A 27,135-nucleotide genomic window follows, 5' to 3' on the forward strand; every position below is an offset into this window, starting at 1 on the left:
AAACAATAAAAAGAGAATGTAAAGTAAATCTATATTATATTTTAATCATATTAAAAGCACCATCACACTAATATGTAAGTGTGATACTGCTTTCATACAACAGTTAATAAATAAGCAATTAGCAAGCAGTGAAAATTGTTTTAAACAAAACCAAAGCAGGATTTTACCTTAAAGGGTTAGTTCACCCAAAAATGAAAATTCTGTCATTAATCACTCACCCTCATGTCGTTCCACACCCGTAAGACCTTCATTCATCTTTGAAACACAAATTTAGATATTTTTGATAAAATCCAATGGCTCAGTGAGGCCTCCATTGACAGCAAGATAATTAACACTTTCAAATGCCCAGAAAGCTTCTAAAGACATATTTAAAACAGTTCATGTGACTACAGTGGTTCAACCTTAATGTTATGAAGCAATGAGAATATTTTTTATTCGCCAAAAAATCAAAATAAAGACTTTATTCAACAATATCTAGTGATGGGCGATTTCAAAACACTGCTTCATGAAGCTTCGAAGCTTTACGAATCTTTTGTTTCGAATCAGTGGTTCGGAGCGTGTATCAAACTGCCAAATTCACATGAACCATTGAAATTTCGAAACGTTTTGAAACACTTATGACGTAACAAAGCCTTGTTTACTGAAATCACCTGACTTTAGCAGTTTGATACATATTTGTATTTATGTACAGTACTGTGCAAAATTTTTAGGCACGTCAGTATTTTTACCCCCAAAAAGGGTTTTAAGCCTGTTACTTATATATTTTGCTGTAGTGTGTCAGTAGGAAATATCAGTTCACATTTCCAAACATTCTTTTTGCCATTAATTTTAATAATCCAGTGAGATTTTTGTTTGCACAAGGAGTCTGACAACAGCCGGTGCTCCACAATGATAACTGATCTCACCATCATCAAATACGTCTGTGATTACATGAAGAAACAGATGAAACTGAGACAAACTACATCCAGAAGAACTGTGGCCGTGTCTCCAAGACACTTGAAGAAACCGACCTGCAAAGCTACCTGAAAAACGATGCGCAAGTGTACATGGACAAAAGCTGTTTTAAACGCAAAGGGTGGTCACACCAAATATTGATTTGATTTGGTTAATATAAGTTAAGTGATAAATAAAATCTATTTATGACAGTATTTTTGAAAGCATCCTCACTTTACAGCATTTTTACACAAGTGCCTATAACTTCTCACAGTACTGTAGCTTTGTAGGTTTTTTCAAGCATCTTGGAGACACAGCCACAGTTCTTCATGATTTAGTTTGTCTCAGTTTCAGCAGGATAATGCGCCCTGCCACAAAGCAAAAATGGTTCAGGAATGGTTTGAGGAGCACAACAACGAGTTTGAGGTGTTGACTTGGCCTCCAAATTTCCCAGATCTCAATCTAATCGAGCATCCGTGGGATGTGCTGAACAAACAAGTCCGATCCATTGAGGCCCCACCTCGCACATCTTGGTGCCAGATACCACAGCACACCTTCAGGGTTCTAGTGAAGTCCATGCCTCAACGGGTTAGGGCTGTTTTGGCAGCAAAAATGGGACCAACACAATATTAGGAAGGTGGTCATAATGTTATGCCTGATCTCTCTGTGTGTGTGTGCGTGTATATATATGTATATATATATATATATATATATATATATATATATATATATATATATGTATGTATGTGTATATATATATATATATATATATATATATAATCATTACAAAGCAGTGATGTTTTAGCATAATTCAGATATTATAGCTTTTATTATTATTTTGAATTAGTTCTTATTTTTAGTTTCCATTTTCATTTTAGAAAAGGTTTTAGTAATTTTTTGTTTTTGTCATTTTTATTAGTTTTTATTTTTTTAATGTCTATATATCTTGTTTTTTTTTGTTTTTTTTTTCAGTTTTAGTTATTGTAGTCCATCAAGTTAAATTTAATTTAAAAAAATGTAGCTGAAATAAAATGTTTTAAGTTTTTTGTTTAATATGTTATTTATTTCAGTTAAATAACATATTAAACAAACTATTTTATTTCATAAAAATGTTTTTATGGTTTTTGTTTTAGTTAGCTTTTTCATTAAGCTTAAATTGATCTCCAAATATGATTGGTGAATTTTATAATGTTAAAATGTTTTTTTTAACATTATAAAATTCACCAATCATATTTTGTTTTAAATTTAATCAATAGAATAATAATTTGAATAATGATAAGAAGAATTAGAATAAAAAAATACTATAAGGACTATAAGGATGTAATCAAATGCAATCAGTAACAGCAAAATCCTTTTGCACTATACATTCTTTGCACATCAAAACATTAAAACTTGTTAATCATTATTAATTATTTTAATCTACAACCTCAAAACATAAGCTACATTTGAAAAAAGCATTTTATATAAAAAAGCATGTGGTTTGCCTAGTGTTCTGTCTATATGTTTGTAGCAAATTATCCCAAAAATGGAAATATGTATAATTAACTATGATCAATAAAAGTATTTGGATCAAGTAACTGATTTGGGAGATTCTTGATATACATATATACATATTTATACATATATAAATATGTGTGTGTATATATATATATATATATATATATATATATATATATATATATATATATATACACGCACACAGTGGGTACAGAAAGTATTCAGACCCCCTTAAATTTTTCACTCTTTGTTATATTGCAGCCATTTGCTAAAATCATTTAAGTTCATTTTTTTCCTCATTAATGTACACACAGCACCCCATATTGACAGAAAAACACAGAATTGTTGACATTTTTGCAGATTTATTTAAAAAAGAAAAACTGAAATATCACATGGTCCTAAGTATTCAGACCCTTTGCTCAGTATTTAGTAGAAGCACCCTTTTGATCTAATACAGCCATGAGTCTTTTTGGGAAAGATGCAACAAGTTTTTCACACCTGGATTTGGGGATCCTCTGCCATTCCTCCTTGCAGATCCTCTCCAGTTCTGTCAGGTTGGATGGTAAACGTTGGTGGACAGCCATTTCTAGGTCTCTCCAGAGATGCTCAATTGGGTTTAAGTCAGGGCTCTGGCTGGGCCATTCAAGAACAGTCACGGAGTTGTTGTGAAGCCACTCCTTCGTTATTTTAGCTGTGTGCTTAGGGTCATTGTCTTGTTGGAAGGTAAACCTTCGACCCAGTCTGAGGTCCTGAGCACTCTGGAGAAGGTTTTCGTCCAGGATATCTCTGTACTTGGCCGCATTCATCTTTCCCTCGATTGCAACCAGTCGTCCTGTCCCTGCAGCTGAAAAACACCCCCACAGCATGATGCTGCCACCACCATGCTTCACTGTTGGGACTGTATTGGACAGGTGATAAGCAGTGCCTGGTTTTCTCCACACATACCGCTTAGAATTAAGGCCAAAAAGTTCTATCTTGGTCTCATCAGACCAGAGAATCTTATTTCCCACCATCTTGGAGTCCTTCAGGTGTTTTTTCATGTGTCTTGCACTGAGGAGAGGCTTTCGTCGGGCCACTCTGCCATAAAGCCCCGACTGGTGGAGGGCTGCAGTGATGGTTGACTTTCTACAACTTTCTCCCATCTCCCGACTGCATCTCTGGAGCTCAGCCACAGTGATCTTTGGGTTCTTCTTTACCTCTCTCACCAAGGCTCTTCTCCCCCGATAGCTCAGTTTGGCCAGACGGCCAGCTCTAGGAAGGGTTCTGGTCATCCCAAACGTCTTCCTTTTAAGGATTATGGAGGCCACTGTGCTCTTAGGAACCTTAAGTGCAGCAGAAATTTTTTGGTAACCTTGGCCAGATCTGTGCCTTGCCACAATTCTGTCTCTGAGCTCTTCAGGCAGTTCCTTTGACCTCATGATTCTCATTTGTTCTGACATGCACTGTGAGCTGTAAGGTCTTATATAGACAGGTGTGTGGCTTTACTAATCAAGTCCAATCAGTATAATCAAACACAGCTGGACTCAAATGAAGGTGTAGAACCATCTCAAGGATGATCAGAAAAAATGGACAGCACCTGAGTTAAATATATGAGTGTCACAGCAAAGGGTCTGAATACTTAGGACCATGTGATATTTCAGTTTTTCTTTTTTAATAAATCTGCAAAAATGTCAACAATTCTGTGTTTTTCTGTCAATATGGGGTGCTGTGTGTACATTAATGAGGAAGAAAAATGAACCTAAATGATTTTAGCAAATGGCTGCAATATAACAAAGAGTGAAAAATTTAAGGGGGTCTGAATACTTTCCGTACCCACTGTATATATATATATATATATAGTATTAAAAGAGATTATTTGTCTGTTTCAAATTGAATGAAGTTCAACAAGAATTGAACGATTGAACTATGGTATATCATGCCCCCCTACACTTCCGTACAGGTTATGGTTACAAAACTCTTTCTCCACCTCCCTACACTCATATTTTGAGTGTGAATGATTGGCCAAAAAAGCGAAAACACAAAATAAAGTTAAAGATAAATTTTATTGCTAGCTTTATTTATTTATTTATTTATTTATTTATTCATTCATTCATTTCAAAATTTCTGTAGATATCATGTTAATACCATTGAAAAAGCAACAAGAATGTCCAAACTGTGAACTCTGTGAGAACAAAAAAGTGTTCCACATCAGTCGATGAGTATTTTTTTAATAATGTTAAAATGGCTTAATTTTTATTAATTTGATTATGAGTCAGCACATGCATAGTGAGCCTGCATAGTGAGTTTGGCTGTGATTTGTGATTTTGTCTCATCATCTAGCCATGTCACATCTGTTGTGCTTGTCGCTGGAATTTTATTGCATTGTGTCTGGTTATCGCATCATGTCTGGTTAAATTGCAGCCTTTTTAAATGTAAAAAAAATCATGTCAAATCCTTTTCCACCTTTAATACAATATTAAAAACCAACTAATTCAAATAACAGACAAAAACTTTTAAGGAAAAAATAAAGAAAGTAGAATTTTAAGAGTAAAATACTTAAAATAACCTGGCTGCACAAGTGTGCACACCCTTCATCTAATACTTGATTTAATTACTTTTTGCTTTTAATACAACTGCCAAACTTTTTTTGAATAAGAGTCTATCAACTCATCAAACTTTTCAACAACTTGTTTTTTAAAAAAATTTTCCCACTCCTTGCAAAAGAGCTTCAAATCATATTGAGGGGGGATCTCCTGTGTACATCCCTTTTCAAGTCATTCAAGGCTTTTTTTTTTTTTTTTTTTTTGGATTGTTTACAGCTCAATGTTATTTATCCTGTAGCTGTCTCTTTGCAGTTTACAATTTTTTCACTATCACATGGATTGAAAAAAGCAAGCTAACCACAATAAACTGTTCAGTAAAGTTATTTGTGTTTGGATCTGTAATGTTTTCAATTTTGTCAAAATCTGAGATAAAAGATATTGCCTCTGCAGGCCTGGCACGCTTGGGCAGTAATGAACTTTGAGGCTGTGCTTCACTACAAGCACCAGAACCAGGGCCGGGATGAGAAAAAAAAACTACGACACGCAAGCGGTGCCAGTGCCAACAGCGAAGCCAGTAACAGTGACAGTGAGGCAGACAGCACAGAGCACAGTCCTGTACCCTCCCCTGGACAGAAGAAAGTCAATGAGGTGAGGAACAACCAAAGCCAGACATAAACACTGAAGTATTATTAGAAGCTTGTGTGCAAAGCTTCTCCAATATTCGCCTTTACAGCATTTCCAAACAACTTGTAAACAATTTTCTAAAACAAGTAAACAAGTCTAAAACAAGTAAACAAGTTTAAACAATAAAATGGAGTTGGCATCTTTCGTCCACCAATGTGTTTATAGTGCCATATGAACAAATTTACAGACCGTTGCTATTAACAAGGTATCAACAGTTCCAAACCCGGAATTGCATGGAAAGAAAAATAATGTTTATTAACAGACATTTGGGCGAATAAACAGCAAATGCATTGACATTCAGTCCCAAGATCTTGAAGTCAGAAACATGAAGTTAGCACATGCAACACACTTAAAAGTGTATACAAATGAAATGACATGGATTTACATATTAAATTATTTTTATGTTGACATTGATGTAATTAGATGGGTTTTTTTTTTATGTTGCAGGATTTGTCCAAGACTCTCCTTCTGTACACAGTGCCTGCAGTACAAGGATTCTTCAGATCTATCTCACTCTCACGTGGAAATAACTTACAGGACACACTGAGGTAAGTCAGAACTAAGTAGTCTAGGCGACAATACACTATATTGCTGTATAAAATATGTACATTTCTAAGTCTGTTTTTGAGGCTTCAGTCTTGTTTTAAATTGTGCTGAAACCCACATATGACAGTTAGCCCGGAAGTGATGGTTTATAGTTTAAGCTGGTCTAGAGCAATATAGAGCTAAGTACTATCATCAACAATGAAAGGTAATTCCATCTTTTCTGATAATCTCCTAGATGAATAATGTACAAGCGAAACAACAGAGCACTCAAAAATTCGCAATAAAACAGTAATTTGACAAGAACAGTCTATGTATTCTGACTATCTTCATAAATGTCGTTTATCAGCAAAAACAGCTCATTGGGCAGACACAACTTTTTCTAGAATATTTTAGACAGAAATGGAAGATTTGAAATGGGTGTATAATTAACCAACAAGGATTAAGTTGTGGTTTCTTGATGAGTGGTTAAAATCACCATGAAATCAAAATGGACAATTATTAAGCCCTCATAATCTTTATTCAAAATGAAGTCACCTTCCTCCTGCAAGGACATCTCTTCTCTGATGATGTGTTCACCGGCACAAGGGCAGAACAATAGCCTCTCCCCTCCAGCAACCTGTCACTCAAGTGATCAATGTTCTAGTCAATTCCCAATGGACAAAATCAAGTTCCACCTTACATTTTTTTTCTCATTTGAGAAGCTGTGTTACTTTAGATATACGTTACAATAGGGAATAAAAGACAAACACAGCTTCCTTTTCATGCCGACTTTAACTGCCAGCATGAATGTTCTCGGAACATGTCCTAAGAATACAGTTCATAGTATTGAGGATTTTGAGATAAGTTCTAAAACTACAGGAAGCACCTTTTTAGTAGTTAAGTGGGCGTTTTGATGCTGTAAAAAGTTTTGTTGGTTCTTCCTGACCTATAGCAGTGAAAGACAGAAGCTGCTCTTAGGGGATGATATAAGATGCTTTCTCCAAAAATGCAGTAATAGATAATTCTGTACAGCACCTCTCAAACAAAAAACATTTTGAAATATATTGAATTCAACTACAATTCATGGAGTAACTTCAAACTGTGTATGACAATGTATTTGTTCCTTTACATTTAGAGTCCTGACCTTATGGTTTGATTATGGGCACTGGCCTGAGGTGAATGAAGCTCTAGTTGAAGGTATTAAGACCATTCAAATAGACACCTGGTTACAGGTAAGGCCATTTCCAGCTTTCTATACATAAGCAGGGTCCTAATTGCAACAAAAATAGTCACAAGTTAAATAATTAATGTCTATTGCCATTTGCAGCAGCACTTTGTGTACACATGTGGTTTCCTCAGATTTGATTAGATTTTTAGATCTGCACATATCTAGCAAAATTTATTGGGTTTTATGCTTAAAATAAGAAAGATAAATTTTCTAATGAGGTAAGAAAAATAAACTTAATTCATGAAGTCTTATGATTTTCCGTAATTTTGCTGCCCAAACAAATGGCATGTTGGTTTAAGAATGTTTACATGTTTTTACTTGAAAACAAGGCAAAAAATACTGGTACTGAAAAATAAAATTACTAAATGGCAGAAATTCATTTAAAATCACTGCAAAAAGAATCTTCCTCCTTGTAATCAGGTTATTCCTCAACTGATAGCACGAATCGATACGCCACGTGCGCTGGTGGGACGTCTTATTCACCAGCTACTCACCGACATTGGCCGCTACCACCCTCAGGTATACATAAAAAATGAGTTATGATCACTATGCATTCATTACATTAATGCACATAGAAGCTCCATCTCCATGATAAAGGCACACTTTTATCATCTCGCATCTTCTTATTTAAAAAAATCTGGTGAAAATCGGTTTGTTAGATGTGCTCTGCTGGAGAGCTACAAACTGTTGAATAGAGGTCTGATAAGGGATGAAATTCCTGCACCATAAAATTGGATGCTCTTCTGGTGCAAGTTTATTTCCTTTGTTATTCTAAATGTCTTTTATTCACATACACTGCCAGTCATAAGTTTTGACTAACGTGAATTTGTTTATCATGACGTCAGCCTTTTGGTCTAAAGGTTGAAATTTACATTTGAAATTTAAATGAATTTACATTTACTTTTAGTTTATTCATTTACCAGACACTTTTACCCATAGCTAACAATAAAAAGTTTCAAACATTGTCTAGAATAGTAGGATTTAAGAAATAGTGAAATAATGATTATCATAGAAAATAATTGTTATTTTAAAGACTCAGCAGGATGCAGTTAAGTGCTCACGGAAGAGATGAGTATTCAGCTGTTTCTTGAATGTTGTCAGGGATTTGGCAGGGAGATCTTTCCACCAGCAAGGAACATTGAATGAAAATGTCTGGAAAGTGATTTTGTGCCTTATTGTGAGGCGGCATTCACTCACTGACTACGGGATTCTGGAGGGGATGTTTATGTGGTTTGAATACCTCCCCCTTCTAGAAAACCTTGAAATACCTACCTATGAAAGAAGATTCAAAACATCAAAGTGGAGTTTACATTATTCCCAGTGATGAGAGGGTCAGAGGGACAAAAGGATCTGCTCTAGCAGAATGAGAAAAAAACAATTGGAATCAGATTATGCAATCTGCAGGGCTTCAGTGACAGATAAAAAGACAGTTTCCTAAATCCTGACTGTTTTTTCTCTAGTTGGTTGTTCAGTGAAATGAAAGGTGATATCTGGTTGAAAACAACTCATTCAAGTATTTTTGCTATGACTGGGAGGAGAAAGACAGGTTTGTTACTTTATACAAGTGAAGTGTTTAGTGTAGGATTTTTAAGCAGTCAGTTTATCCAAGCCTGCATGAATGTGGTGGTTATTTCTTTTGGGAGACAATAACTCCATTTATCGTGCACTTTGAAACTTTTCAGACCTTTTACATCCACAAACAGCTTTATTACGCATAACATGGAAAGTAATATCTCAAAAATCATAATAGGGGAATAATTTCATAGTTTTGATGACTTCATTAATATTCTAATTCTAAAATCTAATAAATAGTCATGACGAAGAATGAGTAGGTGTGCCAAAACTTTTTACTGGTAGTCTGCATGAATCGTAAACTATGGTCTGTGCCCTTTGTTAGCAGCACTTTGATTCTTTCTGTTTGCACACTTAAAGGCTTTGATTTATCCACTCACTGTGGCCTCCAAGTCCACCACCACTGCCCGCCACAATGCAGCCAACAAGATCCTGAAGAACATGTGTGAGCACTGCAACACGCTGGTCCAGCAAGCAATTATGGTACGAGTGCACATTCAGTTTGACTGTCTGAATAATAAATGTTTTATTAGGTACACATTGGCCCTTGACTATGCTCCACTCCCTCTTGCTTTTGCTTGCTCAGACAAGATTTACAGAATGTTCTTTATGAATGAGCTGGAGATTTCCATAAACAGTGAGTTTTTCTGTGAATGTGAATTTGTAAAGGTTTTTAAAAACCTATCCAAGCTCACTCTCAGACTTGTAATCACTCATCTCGTCACTTGCAGTCACCACCTGCATTCTCTGCTGCCAAATAAAGTGAAAATATGTTTCCAACAGTTTTGTTTGCATTGCCAGTGGGGCCAAGAAGCTGGAATGAGACAGACTATAGTTTATTACCTTATTTTATTTATTTATTTTTTCAAAAAGATTTTTGTTTCTGCTTGTGTCTTGTCTCTTTTGTCTATTGCAGGATTATAATACATTTCATTATGTCAACAAATTGCTCAAAGAATATAAGCATATCCTGCAAATTAGTAAAAACAAAGCTGGAGGGGGTTCCAGAACATTATTCCTGTTCTCTGGACATTCAGCCTTCAGTAACTTGGCCATTGCCTTGGTCTTGTTCCTCCATGCACAGTATTTTGGGCAGCTGGACAGAACCAAGCACATTTGAGTGTTCCACGCACCACTTGCTGGCTGTTTTCAAATCTGCTATGAATTGATTCTGTGAAATATATAGCATACGGCTCATGAGTACAAGGGAGTTGTAATGGCAATAAACCAAAAACAATAATGATATATATATTACTTTACTGCTAAAGTCTTTTTTTTATATAGCACCATTTATACAGCAGCAGCTTGCCAACATGCTTCAGAATACCACAAAAAAAAATTAGAACAAATTTTAATAAAACAAAAAACAATGTCTACTGTGAAAATAAATAAATTAAAAGTCATAATCATAAAAAGCATATAATGATTAGAATGTATAGATGCCCACTGACAGAAATGAGTCAGAAACCACATAGCTTGTCTACATCAAGAATGTATAGAAGCTGAATGCCCCAGTAGTCATACTCAAAGTATTCACAATATGTTGTAATCCTTTAGGGAACATTGCAATCAGAAGTAGTAAGCACTACTCTACTAACACCCAGTTCTTGTGATGATTAAAGTCGTGCATTCTCCAGTATAAGATGCAGTATGTCTATATTACCTCATCTGCATTAAAAATAAATACAATAAAATACAACCAAATGTATATTACATTTAGTCTCTCTTAATTTTAAAACTGGCTTTTTAAAGAGAATTGGCTTTTTATATATATATATATATATATATATTTTTTTTTTTTTTTTTTTTTTTTTAATGATTTTATTAAACATTAAGTCAACAACACATGTACTATCGCCTCCTCTGCCACATTTTTACTGTGAGAAAGTAAAGTAAAACAGGTGGTAAACTATAGCTCACTGCTAATGTGTAAGCGATATAATTACTTTGACAATGTAAATATCATTCTGTCAAATTGTTTATTTTATGTATTCAAGATAGTACAGGAGTGGCATCATCCCAAAATCATAATAAATAGCCTAATGTCTAAACACAAAGAGCTGCAAATCATAAATTAATATAACTTTTAATGATTGTATATCAGCAATAAAAAGTCTAAACACAGCGTATAATTATATATTGAAAATAATTACGCATACAGCAATGAGTCTTGAACTAAATCAGACATAAGCCACTATGCATTGTTAGGTGGTGTCGATCAGTGGAGAATGCAGGTGGCAATTACAAGTGACATCACTGTCAGAGAAAGCGCAAGTGAGTGAGAATGCAAGTCTGAGAATGTAATTTCAAGTCTGCAGCCAGATCTTTCTCAAACTCACAGATCCTCAAGAGGATGAAACTTGCAATAGAAAAAAGAAAAAGCTTGTTTGAAAATATGAATAACATCAATCGCTAAGGTACAGGAGCAGTCACTAAGGTACCTGGAAAAGTCATTGAAATTAATTAAATCTTGAAAAGTCATGGACAAATCATACAAATTTTTTATTGTTATTATATTTTTATTTTTATTTCGTATGCTGTGTCCTAAGCAATGTTTTTAAGGCCGAGCTTAGTCAAGGGTCGATTACAATCCAAAACATCTGCCAAAAGCTAAATTCAGTTCATGTTCAGGTAAGTGAGGAGCTGATCAGGGTGGCTATTCTGTGGCATGAAATGTGGCACGAGGGGCTGGAGGAGGCGTCACGTCTGTACTTTGGAGAGAGGAATGTCAAGGGAATGTTTGCTGTCCTGGAGCCCCTTCATGCCATGATGGAGAGAGGGCCACAAACTTTGAAAGAAACGTCATTTAATCAGGTAAAAATGCACTTCACATGCTTCACAAAAGGATATCATTCAAAACAGAGAAGATAAGACCTTTATGTGCTTACAGGACTCATTACAATTATTTTACCACAGTTAATGGATGTTTTCAGTCTACAACAGTAGTAAAACCAGTGTAACATGACTTCTTGTGCATCTGCATTAATGTTCAGTAATGTTTCCATTTTTCAGAAAATGTGTGCTTTCTTTGCCTATCATTGTGAAAAAATACAAAAAATGCAAAAAAAAAAAAAAATGCTTTCATGTCAGAAATGTATTACCATCGTTTCCCACAGTCATGAAAAACCTGGAAATATTGTAGAATTGTAAAATTTTGATTTACATGCCTGGAAAAGTCATTAAAAATCATAGAATTTTTTTTTGTTATTGTAACACGGCAACAATTGTCAGTATAACACTATGTTATATTACTCTGAATAGGTATAGGGCTAGGTTCGACTCTTGGGAGGATAAAAAAATGAAATTTGGGCCAAATGGTATGAAGCAGGTAACAGCCAGCACATTTATTGCACATATAAACAGAAAAAAATAATAATAATAGAAGAAACAAGTTAATACTTTGCTGTATCGTCCCAACACAACACTGCTGGAATGGGAAAAATTCGATATTTAGTCCAGGTTGTGCATAAAAGGTCAGAGAAAGAAGAAAATAAAGAAGTAAAGAAAAGAAAATGTCCAAAAGTCCTCCTGGTTCCTTCGCAAGTTGGTGAGTGGTATAAAACGAATGTATGTATAAGGCCTTTTCCCTACTACCCGGGTAGTGTGTGTAAAATGACAGCTTAGCTGTAATTGGAAAGAATCCCTCGATGAAGACAGGTTCGAGTTGAACGTCAACAGTAAGGCCTTCACAGAATCACAGGGTCTGGCTCGCCATAGCTCACATAAGCTCACAGTTGATCAGGTCACCGGATGGAATCGGGCAACAAAAAAAAACAGTCTACACAAAACAACACAATTCAGAGTTAATATCTCTTAAGATTCACATTAGCTTGTCACAACCTCCATATGAGTAAATAAATCGTCAGAAGCATTACTCACAGGCTTCACTCACATGTGTTAGCTTAGCAATTTAACATCAAGAAACGTGAGCACAATAAACGCACGAATACATCTCCGTTTAACACGCAGGTTGATCATCTGCATCTCAAAATACTCACTTTTCACATCTAAATCATCTTTTCCTCCATATACACAGGGAACATCATAAAATACATTTAACAGGAATAAAATCTATCTGTTTCCCTGATCTTCGTTTGCAAAAAGTGTATTGAAATACAAAACCATTTTCAATAAACATCTTTTAACTCTGACTGTTTTTTTTTTCATTCACTAACATATATACACTCTTGATTTTCTGATCATTAAATCAGTTTAAAACACATCAACTTAACATTTCTGTTAACGCAGAAACTCACCAGAGTTCGCAGAAATAACTTCTCAATCAACATCAATGTGAATTCGATTTCCTTTTGAAATCCATGAACATACTGCAATTTATATGAAAAGTTTACACATTTAAACATCAGAAAAGTACTTTTGTGAAGTTATAATTATAATATTTCAAATGCAGCGCTAAATCACCTCGTGCGTACCAGCTACGATCAGTCTCCTTCTCCTAATCTTTACATCTCTATTAACCAGATCATACAGTGGCCCCTACAGGAAAACTACAGTACTGCACTGAACTTGTATAACACTGCGTAAAACTCTAGGGGGTTACATCCTCCCCTCCTGAACCTGCATGCGTCTCTGCATGTAGTGCATCTATAAGAGTTCAGATGTATCAGGTGCTAGTACTCTGACTTGAGGGAAAGTATCAGTTTCAAGGGCTCGTGTGAAAGCTTGGTTTAGACCTTCTAATAGGGAATGCATAACTAATGCCAAAGGATTTCCTAATGACTTATAGTTCAGTCTATCAGGTTGTTCCCTATGTCGTGTAGAACGTCTGAGCTCTGGCATCTCTTGAGCAGGTATGTCTTTATTTTCTAGACCATGCTCCACACTCACAGTTTCACTGTTTTTGTTTTCTTCTTCTCTTGCTTCATTCTCTTTTTGCTCAACAGGTTCAGCATCATGAACAATCAACTCCTGATCGGACTCATCATCATTTCCATCAGTGGATTTAGAATCCAGTTCCTTGACAGGTTTCATCATCTTTTCCAGGGACTTCCCAGGTAAGTTATCCTCCGTCAGGGTTTCTCCAGGTAAGTGCAGATCTTCCTTACTTCCTGAAGGTTCAAACGGCCTTGCATTAGGATTCAATGTAGTTCCAATTGTATCCTCAATCATGGCTTTATTGTAAGGCACTTCTCGAATGATGGTTATGGTAGGATATGATGTGTCTTGTGTAGTTTGAGGGAAATAATAATCCATCTCTGCATCATGGTCTTGGACTGGTTCTTGGATGACTTCATCTGGGTAATTGAATTCATTCGCTAACAATGTGTCTGTAGGACAAGACATCTTCTGCTTCCTCTCCTCTTGGTCACTTTCATCCGTGGGATTGGTGGAAGTCAAGAACCCACAAGGCAAAAGCAAATCTCGATGAAGTGTTTTTTCTGGACCATTCGTCGTAAGAGGCTTCACTACATAAACAGGAGATTCATTTATCTGTTTGACCACTTGATAAATTGTTTTGCTCCATCGATCAGCAATCTTATGTTTGCCTCTTATTCCCACATTTTTGACAAGGACACGGTCCCCAACATGCAAGGTGGACTCTCTCACCCTCAGGTCGTACCTTTGTTTGTTACGAAGAGCCATCTTTTCACTGTGCTCAACAGCAATCCGGTAACTCTCTTGTAAACTCTCTTGCAGCTTTTTGACGTACTCTGTGTGAGTGACTTTCTTCCCTCCTTCTGGTGTGATACCAAAAGCCACGTCAATGGGAAGGTTTGGCTGCCTCCCAAACATTAACTGATAAGGTGAGAAACCAGTTGTATCATTCTTGGTACAGTTATAGGCATGTACCAGCGGTTGAACATGGTCACGCCATCTCACTTTGTCTTCTTCTTCGAGAGTACCAAGCATTTGAAGAAGTGTGCGATTAAACCTTTCTACAGGATTCCCACGCGGGTGGTAAGGTGTTGTTCGAGTCTTTTTTATCCCTAATAAGAGACAAAGATCCTTAATCACAGCAGACTCAAAGTCACGACCTTGGTCGCTGTGCAAACGTTCTGGAATCCCATAATGCACAAAGAAGTGATTCCACAGAGTTTTGGCAACAGTTTTTGCTCTTTGATCAGCCGTAGGAACTGCCACCGCGTATTTAGTAAAATGGTCCGTGATAACTAGGATGTTCTTCGTACCACGGCCATCAGGTTCTAGAGAGAGATAGTCCATACAGACTAGTTCTAGTGGCCTGCTGGTTTCTATATTAACTAAGGGGAATGCTCTTTCAGCCTTGGCCTTCCTCCTGATGCACCTCTCGCAAGTATTGACTTTGCGTTCAACATCTAAGAACATCCTCGGCCAGTAAAAGCGTGTGCGGACCAGGTCTAAGGTCCGTTCCCCTCCCATATGACCTATTGAGTCATGCAGGGCTTCAAGTGCAATCTCCCTGAACTTCTGAGGAAGAACAAGTTGATAGGACAAATTCCCTCTGATTATACACTTTCTGTGTAGTACTCCATCAATGAATATGAAGTGATCCATCACTCTGAGCATCAGCTGAACTCCTCGGGTTTCATGACGTCTGACACGATAAGAGAGTCGTTTACCGGAATGCAAGAGCTCAATCACTCTACTTATTGTGGGGCCCCTTGACTGTTCTGCAATCCACTCTTGTGGGGACATTCTGGGGAGAGTGCTTAACCCAGGAAGTAAATCCGCCTGCAAGAACTCTGCTGGGATGGCATCAGGATTCATGGCCAAACATTCCAAAGCAGCAGGTGAAGAATTTTCCTCTTCTTCCACCTGATACAAATGGTGTTTCTGGCAAATGGCTTTCACTGCCTCATTAGTAAATGAAGTCCCATTTCCTTCTTTCATGAATTGAGAAATGAATTGATGGATACGGTCATCCTCTGCTTTAGAACTGAAATCGATGTCGGGCTGAGGGTGTGGTCGCCGGGACAGACCATCGGCATCTTGATTTTTCTTTCCTGCTCGATACTGAAGGCTGAAATTGAAGTTGGACAAGGAAGCAAGCCAGCGGTGCCCAGCAGCGTCGAGCTTGGCCGATGTCAATATATATGTTAGCGGATTATTGTCTGTCATTACAATGAACTCTGCCCCATAAAGATAGTCATAGAATTTGTCTGTTATTGCCCACTTCAAGGCTAAAAATTCAAGCTTGTGGGTGGGGTAACGTCTCTCACAATTTGATAACCCTCTGCTGGCAAATGCAATAACCCTGAGGTGGCCATCTTGCTCTTGGTATAAGGCAGCACCCAGGCCATGCAGGCTGGCATCTGTATGGAGGATATACGGCAACTTTGGGTTTGCAAACCCCAACACTGGGGCAGTGGTGAGCTTTGCAATTAATGTCTGAAAGGAAACATCACACTCGGGTGTCCATCTACTGCCAAAAGGCTTCCTAAAGTCAGCATTGGGGAGAGGTTTGGACTCCTTTTTCTTCCGGGGTGTACAGTAACCAGCTGTCAGTGCATTTAAGGGCTTGGCGATCTTCGAGTAGTCCCTGACAAACCTCCGATAGTATCCTGTAAACCCTAGGAAAGACTTTAGCTCACTGATGTTAGTGGGTTTCGGCCAGGTGGTAAGTGCTGAGATTTTATCGGGGTCAGTCTCCACACCGTTTTCAGAAACAATGTGTCCAAGGTACTTTACGGACTTCATGAAGAACTGACATTTGTCTGGGGACAGCTTTAGACCAAACTCTTTTAATTTGTTCAAAACCTTCATGAGGCGTTCCTCGTGTTCCTCTAGACTGCTTGAAAAAACTATTAGATCGTCAAGAAATACAAGAACTTCTTTCAGATGGAGGCTGCCCACACATTTCTCCATAACACGCTGAAAGGTGCTAGGAGCATTTGTTACCCCCTGTGGCATCCGGTTAAACTCCCAGAATCCCATGGGTGTCACAAATGCTGTCTTATATTTGTCCTCCTCTTCAACCTCAACTTGATAATACCCTGATTTCAAGTCCATAACAGAAAACCATCTAGATCCTGTTAAGGCGGAGAAGGTCTCTTCAATGTTTGGCAGTGCATATGCGTCCTTTATTGTTTGATTATTCAACTTTCTATAGTCCACGCAGAGCCGAATGGAACCATTTTTCTTCTTCACGACCACTATGGGTGAAGCGAATGGACTTTCTGACTCCCGGATGATGTTTGCGTCCTTGAGTTCCTGAAGGTGAAGTCTAACGGCCTCATAATCAGAAGGATGGATGGGCCTTACTCTTTGTTTAAAAGGGGTTGGGTCAGAGAGGCGGATTCTGTGCTTAACTGCCATGGTGTGTCCATAATCAAGATCATTCATAGCAAAAACCTCAGGAATGGAATTGAGCTTTTCTGCAATTCTGTTTCTCCATTCTTCAGAGAGAGGTGAGTTGGTAAAATCGAAAGTGATCTTGTTATCCTGGCTGGTAGAACACATGGCATTGCAGGTAACTACAGCGGAGGCAGGTAGAAACTTTGGCTCTTTCTGATCAACAGAGGTATCCTTCAGCGAAGACAAAGCAGATGGAACATAAAGCTCGGCTAAGCAACATTTTCTTGGAAGGGTGATTTCATGAGCTGTTTCATTCTGAAGAAGGATAGGAACTTTGAATGATGTTCTTCTGGGACTTGTGAGGACATAACTGCAAAGAAGCAAACCACCTGGGAGACTGGAGTGAGCGCATGGCTCTACCACAAGGGGAGAACTTCCGGCTGTAGACACACCTCTAACATATCCATCCAGGACTGTCTTTTGACCAGCAGGTATTCTGATGTTCCGTTTTCCTTTCAATTTGACTTGGCCAACTTTGCCATTTTGTTGCTCAATTGTGTATCTGCGCAACAGGTTCTGGACTAAAGGGGAGTATGGACGTTGCCTGTTGAAAACAGCATGGCCATTACTGCTTGTGACGCAGGACTTGAACAAGGCATCTAGAGTGTTAGTGCCAATAAGTACTGGGATTTCAAGATTGAATTTGTAGTCGGGAATGACAAGTGCTAACGTGGTGACAGTTTCAGCTTTTCCAGTGATATCTTCAGGGAAATGCATGCTCACTTCAATGTAGCCCAAATAGGGCACAGTCTGCCCTCCAGCTCCTTCGACTTCAATGAGATTATCCAGAGAGAGGATTGGATGGGATGACAAGTGAGTATCATAGAATGACTTGGAGACAGTTGTCACCTGTGACCCTGAATCAAGAAGAGACATACAGTTCTTCTCTTCAATGACAATTTCAGCAGTGCATCTGGGACCTATAACGCTGGGACTTAACTCAATGTTATTGGCTGAACCACTGGAATGGGTTTGACTCTCTATTCTTTCTCCATTCAATCCATTGGGACGTTTCTTTCTGCAAAGGGCCCCAGTATGTCCCATTACTGAAACCCGACCTGGTTTAACGGCATTCCGTTCCTCCTTGTCCAGTCATCCTGTTTGGCTTTAAGCTCTTTGTACTTCTGGTCTACTAGGGCTTTGTTAATGGAGCCTTCACATAGTCTGGCCACATGGCCATCTTCTCCACATCTAAAGCAGAACCATGGCTTTGGAGGTTTACTTGTTACTTGCTGCACCTTTATTTCTGCTTTAGCTGGTATGACTTTTGGGCTTTCCACTAACTTGGGCTCACGTCCTTCTTTCTTTTTAGACTTGGAGGACTTTAACTGCATTTGCAGATCAGCCACTTGCTTTCTCAAAGCCTTAGTCTCAGAGAGGCAAGCTTGCAACACACCAGGATCACCATAAGCAGAGACATCAGTAGCAAACTGTGTGTGACTCGTAACCTTATGCTTTGAACCGCCTATGTGTCGTTGCATCCTATCAAGTTTTGCAGCTCTTCTGTCCTCTTCAGTTCTGAGAAGTAACAACAGCTCAGCAAAGTCAGGTGGTGTCTTTGTTTTAGACTCAAGCTGAAGGGTAAGTATCAGGGAATGATCCCAGCACCCACGTTGGAACTGTTTCAGTAAGTGGCGATTTGCAGAGGACTGCTTTACTCCATTCCGCCTGACAGCAGTGCTAAGGATGGTCAGAAGTCTCTGTAGGTAGTCAGAAGCTTTCTCGCCTGTGTCCTGGTGAGTATTTAGGAACCTGGCGAAGATCTCATCGCCATCCTCTACCAGCCCATAAGCAGAATCAAGAAGTTTCACATAATCTTGTGGAGGGGCAGCGGAACCAAGTTGCTTGACCACATCTGAGGCTGGTGGTAAGAGACTTTCAAGTATCCTCCTCCGCTGAACATCTGGAGGGAGAGAATCTTGAAGCAAAAGGTCAACATGGAGGCACCATGTATCAAAATCGGCTTCACCTGGGGGTTTTGGAACTCGGCCAGAGAAGGAACGCAGCCATTTTGAATGTGCCTGCACTGCAGAAGCGTCATTTTTAATGACGTTCAACAACTATGCGTTGCACCTCAGGTGGGTTTAATTCATCAGGAGTAAGTGCATTCAGTGCAGACTTTGGAGTCTTTTTCCTCACTACTGGATCAGATTTCACTTTTGATCTTTTAGACTGCGATTTCTTTTTATATCTTTGCAGGATGGAAGTGCTGTGGTCAGAAGATGTCATATCTGAACTAGCATCATCACAACTGTTCTCACTTGAATCCAGGGAAGAATGTTCAGCTTGGGCATGTGACTGTTTAGTGAGTGGGGCCAACACTTTGACACTATCTACATGCCAGGTAACTGTGGGGTTTCGCACATTTTTTATCTCTAGGGGAAAATCAGGCTCCATGAGTGCAACAGGAGCGTGTGTATCAAACTCTACTACTACAGTAGACTGCCCTGACCGTACAGTACTGGGGGCTACTCTCACTACTTTCACCACAACTCCATATTTTGTAAGGGTGTCAGCAATTTCATCATCGGCATCTGTATCGGTAATGCCTAACACACACACAGCACATTTCGCTTTGACATTGTAGCGTCTCTCAATATCTGAAACACTCATTTTGCTTAATCACTTTGCAAAACTTTTACAGAAAATAATAAAAAAATATCAAAATCAAATAACTTGTGCTAAGGCTGTAATTATCCTCCTGGCTGGCTCGCCACAAAAAGTGGTGTAACACGGCAACAATTGTCAGTATAACACTATGTTATATTACTCTGAATAGGTATAGGGCTAGGTTCGACTCTTGGGAGGATAAAAAAATGAAATTTGGGCCAAATGGTATGAAGCAGGTAACAGCCAGCACATTTATTGCACATATAAACAGAAAAAAAAAATAATAATAGAAGAAACAAGTTAATACTTTGCTGTATCGTCCCAACACAACACTGCTGGAATGGGAAAAATTCGATATTTAGTCCAGGTTGTGCATAAAAGGTCAGAGAAAGAAGAAAATAAAGAAGTAAAGAAAAGAAAATGTCCAAAAGTCCTCCTGGTTCCTTCGCAAGTTGGTGAGTGGTATAAAACGAATGTATGTATAAGGCCTTTTCCCTACTACCCGGGTAGTGTGTGTAAAATGACAGCTTAGCTGTAATTGGAAAGAATCCCTCGATGAAGACAGGTTCGAGTTGAACGTCAACAGTAAGGCCTTCACAGAATCACAGGGTCTGGCTCGCCATAGCTCACATAAGCTCACAGTTGATCAGGTCACCGGATGGAATCGGGCAACAAAAAAAAACAGTCTACACAAAACAACACAATTCAGAGTTAATATCTCTTAAGATTCACATTAGCTTGTCACAACCTCCATATGAGTAAATAAATCGTCAGAAGCATTACTCACAGGCTTCACTCACATGTGTTAGCTTAGCAATTTAACATCAAGAAACGTGAGCACAATAAACGCACGAATACATCTCTGTTTAACACGCAGGTTGATCATCTGCATCTCAAAATACTCACTTTTCACATCTAAATCATCTTTTCCTCCATATACACAGGGAACATCATAAAATACATTTAACAGGAATAAAATCTATCTGTTTCCCTGATCTTCGTTTGCAAAAAGTGTATTGAAATACAAAACCATTTTCAATAAACATCTTTTAACTCTGACTGTTTTTTTTTTTCATTCACTAACATATATACACTCTTGATTTTCTGATCATTAAATCAGTTTAAAACACATCAACTTAACATTTCTGTTAACGCAGAAACTCACCAGAGTTCGCAGAAATAACTTCTCAATCAACATCAATGTGAATTCGATTTCCTTTTGAAATCCATGAACATACTGCAATTTATATGAAAAGTTTACACATTTAAACATCAGAAAAGTACTTTTGTGAAGTTATAATTATAATATTTCAAATGCAGCGCTAAATCACCTCGTGCGTACCAGCTACGATCAGTCTCCTTCTCCTAATCTTTACATCTCTATTAACCAGATCATACAGTGGCCCCTACAGGAAAACTACAGTACTGCACTGAACTTGTATAACACTGCGTAAAACTCTAGGGGGTTACATTATTATATTTTTATTTAGTATGCTCTGTCCTAAAACATTTAGTCAGAGTGCACTAAATTGGTTCAGTGTTCACACAGTGAACATTGGTTTGTGGGGTGATTATTCTCAGTGTAGTGATCAAAGTGTCAAATCCACCATTAAGATGCTGTCTAGTTGCAACACGCTTTTTGTAATAAATACTGTGAGGGCTGTGAGTCATACCTGTGTCCAATGATGGTGTGAGAAAGACATGCTGGCAGTCAGGCAGGCAAGCAGACATACAGACAGGCATTAGCAATACACAGCAGAATCAAAAACAAATTACTGGTAAATAAAAAAATAATCGATGTGGTAATACAGATTGGACTTTGAGCTGTAGTAAGTGTTTGGGGGTTAATGGTCGTTTAGGTCGAACATTGGATCCAGACCGAAAATGGAGGTCTTCTTACTGACATTCTACTGCATAAGCTTTCTATGTCCCGTGCAGATCCGTGCTGTTGGTGAAACCTTACAATAGCTACTTCTGCATCATCAATGTCCTGAACTGATAGTGACATAGAACTTTAATATTTAATATTTTTGTAACATTTCCAAATTGTCCCTTGCCTAACAGCTCATCATTTTCATAGCATTCTTCCTTTTCTGGACGAGTTGTATGAGTAAGTTGTTAAATTTGAGAATCCATGCTACAGCATTCCTAAGTTTATTCCAGCTTGAAAAGTAATTCAGGAATATGCTAGTATATGGAATATGCTAGTGCATGAATATTCTATATAGTTAACTCTGAAGTCCATGCAGCCACCGTTCCCAAGTCTGAGCAAAGACATTTGGAATATTTCCATCCCAGGCAAGGTTAAGTCTACATAACTTCTGTAAGATAGACATTACTGTGAAGGTCAAGGGTGCAAGAAATCCCAAAGGGTCAAATATAGAACTGACCATTGACAGAATTTCTCGTCTAGCGCATGGATGATCTTTAAGGGACATGTGAAATTTAAAGATATCCTTTTCAGCATACCACTGTACACCAAGAGCTCGCTCCACAGGTCTTCCATATCCAGGTCAAGTTCTTTCAACTCCTTTGCCCTATCAGCCTCAGTAATAAGCCTAAAACTGCTCGACTATTGGTCCACTTTGTTCAATTGAAACCTCCAAATGCACAAAGTGCCTTCAATCCCTGATACGGATGAATGGCATGAGCTTTTGTGTCCAAAGACTTCACAAAGTCATCCATATAAAAGTTGTTTAAGACTGAACTGGTTGCCTCACTGAGAAACATTCTTTGTTGTCCTTGGCTGTTCTTCTCAGGGCATAACTGGCACAATTACTGAGGCTGATAGGTGTGCTGAATAGGATCTTCAAATGTCATGTGTCCCTTAAAGATCAACCGTGCATTAGATGATAAATTCTATCCATGGTCAGTTCTATATATGACCCTTTGGGATTTTTTGCACTCATTACAGACTTTTACCGTATCCTAAGACACCGTTAAGGGAACATCAGGAGTCGTTCTTAGAGGATGGGCTCCTGTGAAGTCTCATCACTGGACTGCTAACCCCCTCTAGACAAGCAGGAGGCACCCTCCTCGAAGTGTGAAATCATCAGCCTTTAATCAGCCTTGGGTCTGAGGCTGATTTGGGGTCCTGGAGTAGTTTTGACATGCCTTGACATTTGTGCTTTTTTCAGTTGCTTATAAACATGTTAATGACAAAAGTCTCATTACACTGTATTCAGCACAAACTAGGCTACAATAATATGTGAGCTACAAGTACGTGTTTGTATTTTTGAGAGAATTATGTTTATGCACGTTTTCTGAAAAAGAAAAAAAAAAAGTCACTGAAATAAGGCCTCAAAACACATACTAAACATTTTTTCACAAGACTTGGCAACTGTATATGTTTGTCTAGAGTTTTTGCTTCAAAATGATGTGAAAATCATCCTGCCTACTCAGTCACATTTTTGTTTAGAAAGGCCATATGTGAGGATGCGTGAATCTTCATGAATAATGCTGTGATTCACACCTGAAGAGATTAAGACCCTGCCCCTAATGAGCTGCATAATGAGCCATTCAGTCAGGAATGTGAACTAAGAAAGAATGCAATGACAAAAGAAATATAAAATTTTTTGTTTGTAGTTTATTTAGAATATAGTGAACTATATAAATGAGAGTCAAAGACACATTTTGAGTACACGGTTATACCTGGAAATAAATCCTGTTCAAAGATATATGTGAACATCACATATCTGGCATTTGGTGTTTCTATGCACTGTAGAAAAAAAAAAGAAAACAAAAACTTTACTGCTTCCAGTCAGTGATCTCAGTATCATATGCATGCAGTCCAATGTGGGCCAATATCTGGTCACTATGATTCTCAAATCTGTAAGATGAAAGAAAAGTCAAGTCAAGTCACCTTTATTTATGTAGCGCTTTTTACAATGCAGATTGTGTCAAAGCAGCTTTACAGTGATAACTGGTATATAATTTTGGCTGCACAGCAGCTCTTAAAGAAAATGGTGTCATTGTCCAGCTTAAGTAAATTCAGTATTGATTCATTCCATTGTAAGAATCAATAGTTATTAATTTAGTTAATTTATCTATATCAGCACTAGAGTAAATAATGATGTCATCATCCAGCTCAGTTCAGTTCGCATACAAGGGTGTCGATGCAGGCAGATCAAAACATTGTTGAATATCAAATGTCAAGTGTCCCTACCTAAGCAAGCCAAAGGTGACGGCGGTAAGGTACCCAAACTCCAATAGGTGACATCAGGTGGCAAACAGGTGTTAAAATGGAGAAGAAAAAAAAACCTTGGGAGAAACCAGGCTCAGTCGGGGGTCCAGTTCTCCTCTGGCGAACAGTCAATAGTGCATGATTATGATTCAGGCAGCTTTCATAACTCCGATTGGGATCACAACAGTCAAAGTATTTATTCCAGTTCCATCTAGTTGAGGATCATATTCATCACGCCAGTATGAGACGGTTTGTTGAGGATCTGTGCCACTGGCTGTTGTGTCGATGAGGCCTTCACAGGGGATGATCTAGTTGACACAATCTCTGCTGACACTTCAGGGCTGCATTGTCATCGTGTCTAGGCGCAGGTCCTCGATCTCACCTGGATACGGCCTGGATACGGCTGACTACAGTAAACCTCGGGATAAACAGAGAGACTAATATTAGCATAGATGCCATTCTTCTTCTGATGTAACGAGTACATCTGGTGTTATAGGAAGTGTTCCCGGTTCCGGCTGACCTAATTTATGCAGCCTAACAATCCTTTAACGGATTTGAAAACATAAATTGATAATGTGTTATGTGTATGCCAGGTTAAAGAGATGCGTTGTTAGTCTAGATTTAAACTGACAGAGTGTGTCTGTTTCCCGAACATTGTTAGGAAGATTGTTCCAGAGTTTAGGTGCCAAATAGGAGAAGGATCTACTGCCTGCAGTTGATTTTAATATTCTAGGTATTATCAACTGGCCTGAATTCTGAGATCGCAATAGACGTGAAGGACTATAATGCATTAAAAGCTCGCTCAGGTACTGGCTAGAACTAAACCATTTAGTGCTTTGTAAGTAATTAGCAAGATTTTAAAATCTATACAATGTTTAACAGGGAGCCAATGCAGTGTTGACAGAACCGGGCTAATATGGTCATGCTTCCTGGTTCTAGTAAGAACTCTAGCTGCTGCGTTTTGTACGAGCTGTAGTTTGTTTATCAAGCGAGCAGGGCAACCACTCAGTAGAGCGTTACAGTAATCTAGCCTTGAGGTCATGAACGCATGAACTTACTGTTCTGCATTTGTCATTGAGAGCATATGTTGTAGTTTAGATATATTTTAAGATGGAAGAATGCAGTTTTACAAATGCTAGAAATGTGGCTTTCAAATGGAAGATTGGTATCAAAGAGCACACACAGGTTCCTAACTGACGACGAAGACTTAACAGAGCAGCCATCAAGTGTTAGACAGTATTATAGGTTATTATGTGCAGAGGTTTTTGGTCCAATAATTAGAATCTCTGTGAGCATGGTGATAACAGGATCATATCAGCTGTTGTAATAATGTTAATATAATGTCCACTCTTAACAGAAAACATGATTTTTGTGATCTCATGCATGCACATATTATTGCACATCATGTGAAGAAAATTTTGTATAGGCCTATTATATTTTAAATTACAGTACCGGTCAAAAGATTGGACACGTTACTATTTTTAATGTTTTTGAAGGCATCAAGCCTGCATTTATTTGATCAAAAATACACAAAAATACTGTGAAATATTATTACAATTTAAAATGATGGTTTTCTATTTTAATATACTTTAAAATATAATGTATTCCTGTGATGCAAAGCTGAATTTTCATTATTCATTGTGAGCAAAAGCTTCATTGATGTGGCACTAGACTATTTCATTTATACATTCATATTACCTCTATGACGTTTTATGTATTATATTTGTTATATTATAGAGCCTAAATGTTAATGTGCAGTTTAATACGTTGCTAACACATTTTGTTTCAGTATTTATTACGTATTTCAGTCAATTTCACTCATCTCAGTATAGCAGTATAGTTTGGAAATAGCAAATATAGCATGTTTACTAATATAAGTTATGTGTAGTAAATGAAACGCGCGTCTGCGGCATTCACACAGAGACACAAAGCTTGCAGGATTCATATTTACTTTTTGCGGTTTAATATTCACAGACACCATATCGCGATTAGAATAAAGAACTTAAGAATAAGAAAACTTACCATTCACAGTCATCGGCTTGATCAAGTTGATCCTCGAAATGAAATTAAAAGTTGTGCTCTTCCTCTGAGGTAAATCCTTCTCGAATTATTCCCCACTGCGTCTCAAAACGATGTACATGAATCTGACTAAGCTTGATGCGGGCATTCACTCTGTTGCATGGATCACCTCAGAATTTGCCTTTGAATGCTGCGCGTTCTCAGTGGGTGTGGCCGCATTAGTGGATAGTAAGATGACTCATGTTTGTGTGATTAGTATTCACTAAGTTACAGTTCATTTTCTGAGGACTATCAGAATGGACTTCATTGAGAAAGAGACTGCAGCTCACGCATCATGTTAGTTTTTTACTGTGAGTGTACACAAATAAAAGAAGACATTCCACAGTTTTTAATAATAAGTAACTCTTATTTGTATGTCCAAAATTGCCCGAGTATTTTGAGTCTCTTTCGCACTGGTAAGAAAAAAACAACCACCGACCCCTGAGTGTTAAGCACTAACTCCCACGTACCCTCCAGATCAGCAGGTGGCACCACTCTCCAGCTTGAGCCTATGTTTCCAGTTGCTACAAAAACTAAGTTCTGTATTATTTAGTGTTTTTTGACCCTTGTGTCTGTATTGATTTTCCCAGTTTTTGGAAGCTCTGACTTTGAACATGAGACTTTGAACAGCCTATTTTCATCTTCTGCTTTAATGTCACTGCAGTTTAAGGTCTTCTCCATATATACACTGGTGAGCTTTATTTCATTTTTTATTTCATAATCATACTCCAACAGCCAGAATTTCATGACGTACAAGAACAAACCTCTTCCGGAAGCTCAAACGTGCTGTGTAACTAATGAGGTTCATTCTCGTGTGTTGCGCAGACTGTTCCAGAGGTTGGACGCTAAATAGGAAAAGGATGTACCGCCAGAATTGAGATCGCAGTGGACATAAAGGACTATAATGCGATGAGCTTGCTCAAGTACCTTAGAAGCTAAACTACTCAGGACTTTTTAAGTAATTAGCAAGATTTAAAATGTATGCAACGTATAATAGGGAGGCAGTGCAGTGTTGACAGAAACGGGGT

The 27,135-nt window shown here is 38.1% G+C and overlaps 1 protein-coding gene across 2 annotated transcripts in view; it reads left to right on the top strand.

Annotated features, from left to right (window-relative positions):
- Window positions 1–27,135, top strand: part of mtor (mechanistic target of rapamycin kinase) — a 272,554-nt gene that overhangs the window by 197,549 nt on the left and 47,870 nt on the right. For both annotated transcript variants that reach the window (XM_051903439.1, XM_051903440.1), the window contains 6 exons: window positions 5,403–5,600; window positions 6,084–6,184; window positions 7,297–7,393; window positions 7,810–7,908; window positions 9,322–9,444; window positions 11,593–11,775. In XM_051903439.1, the coding sequence (XP_051759399.1) occupies window positions 5,403–5,600; window positions 6,084–6,184; window positions 7,297–7,393; window positions 7,810–7,908; window positions 9,322–9,444; window positions 11,593–11,775 (801 nt within the window). The remainder of the gene's footprint in view (window positions 1–5,402; window positions 5,601–6,083; window positions 6,185–7,296; window positions 7,394–7,809; window positions 7,909–9,321; window positions 9,445–11,592; window positions 11,776–27,135) is intronic.

The sequence above is a fragment of the Ctenopharyngodon idella genome, chromosome 8 (assembly GCF_019924925.1).
Source record: "Ctenopharyngodon idella isolate HZGC_01 chromosome 8, HZGC01, whole genome shotgun sequence".
Lineage (NCBI taxonomy): Eukaryota > Metazoa > Chordata > Actinopteri > Cypriniformes > Xenocyprididae > Ctenopharyngodon > Ctenopharyngodon idella.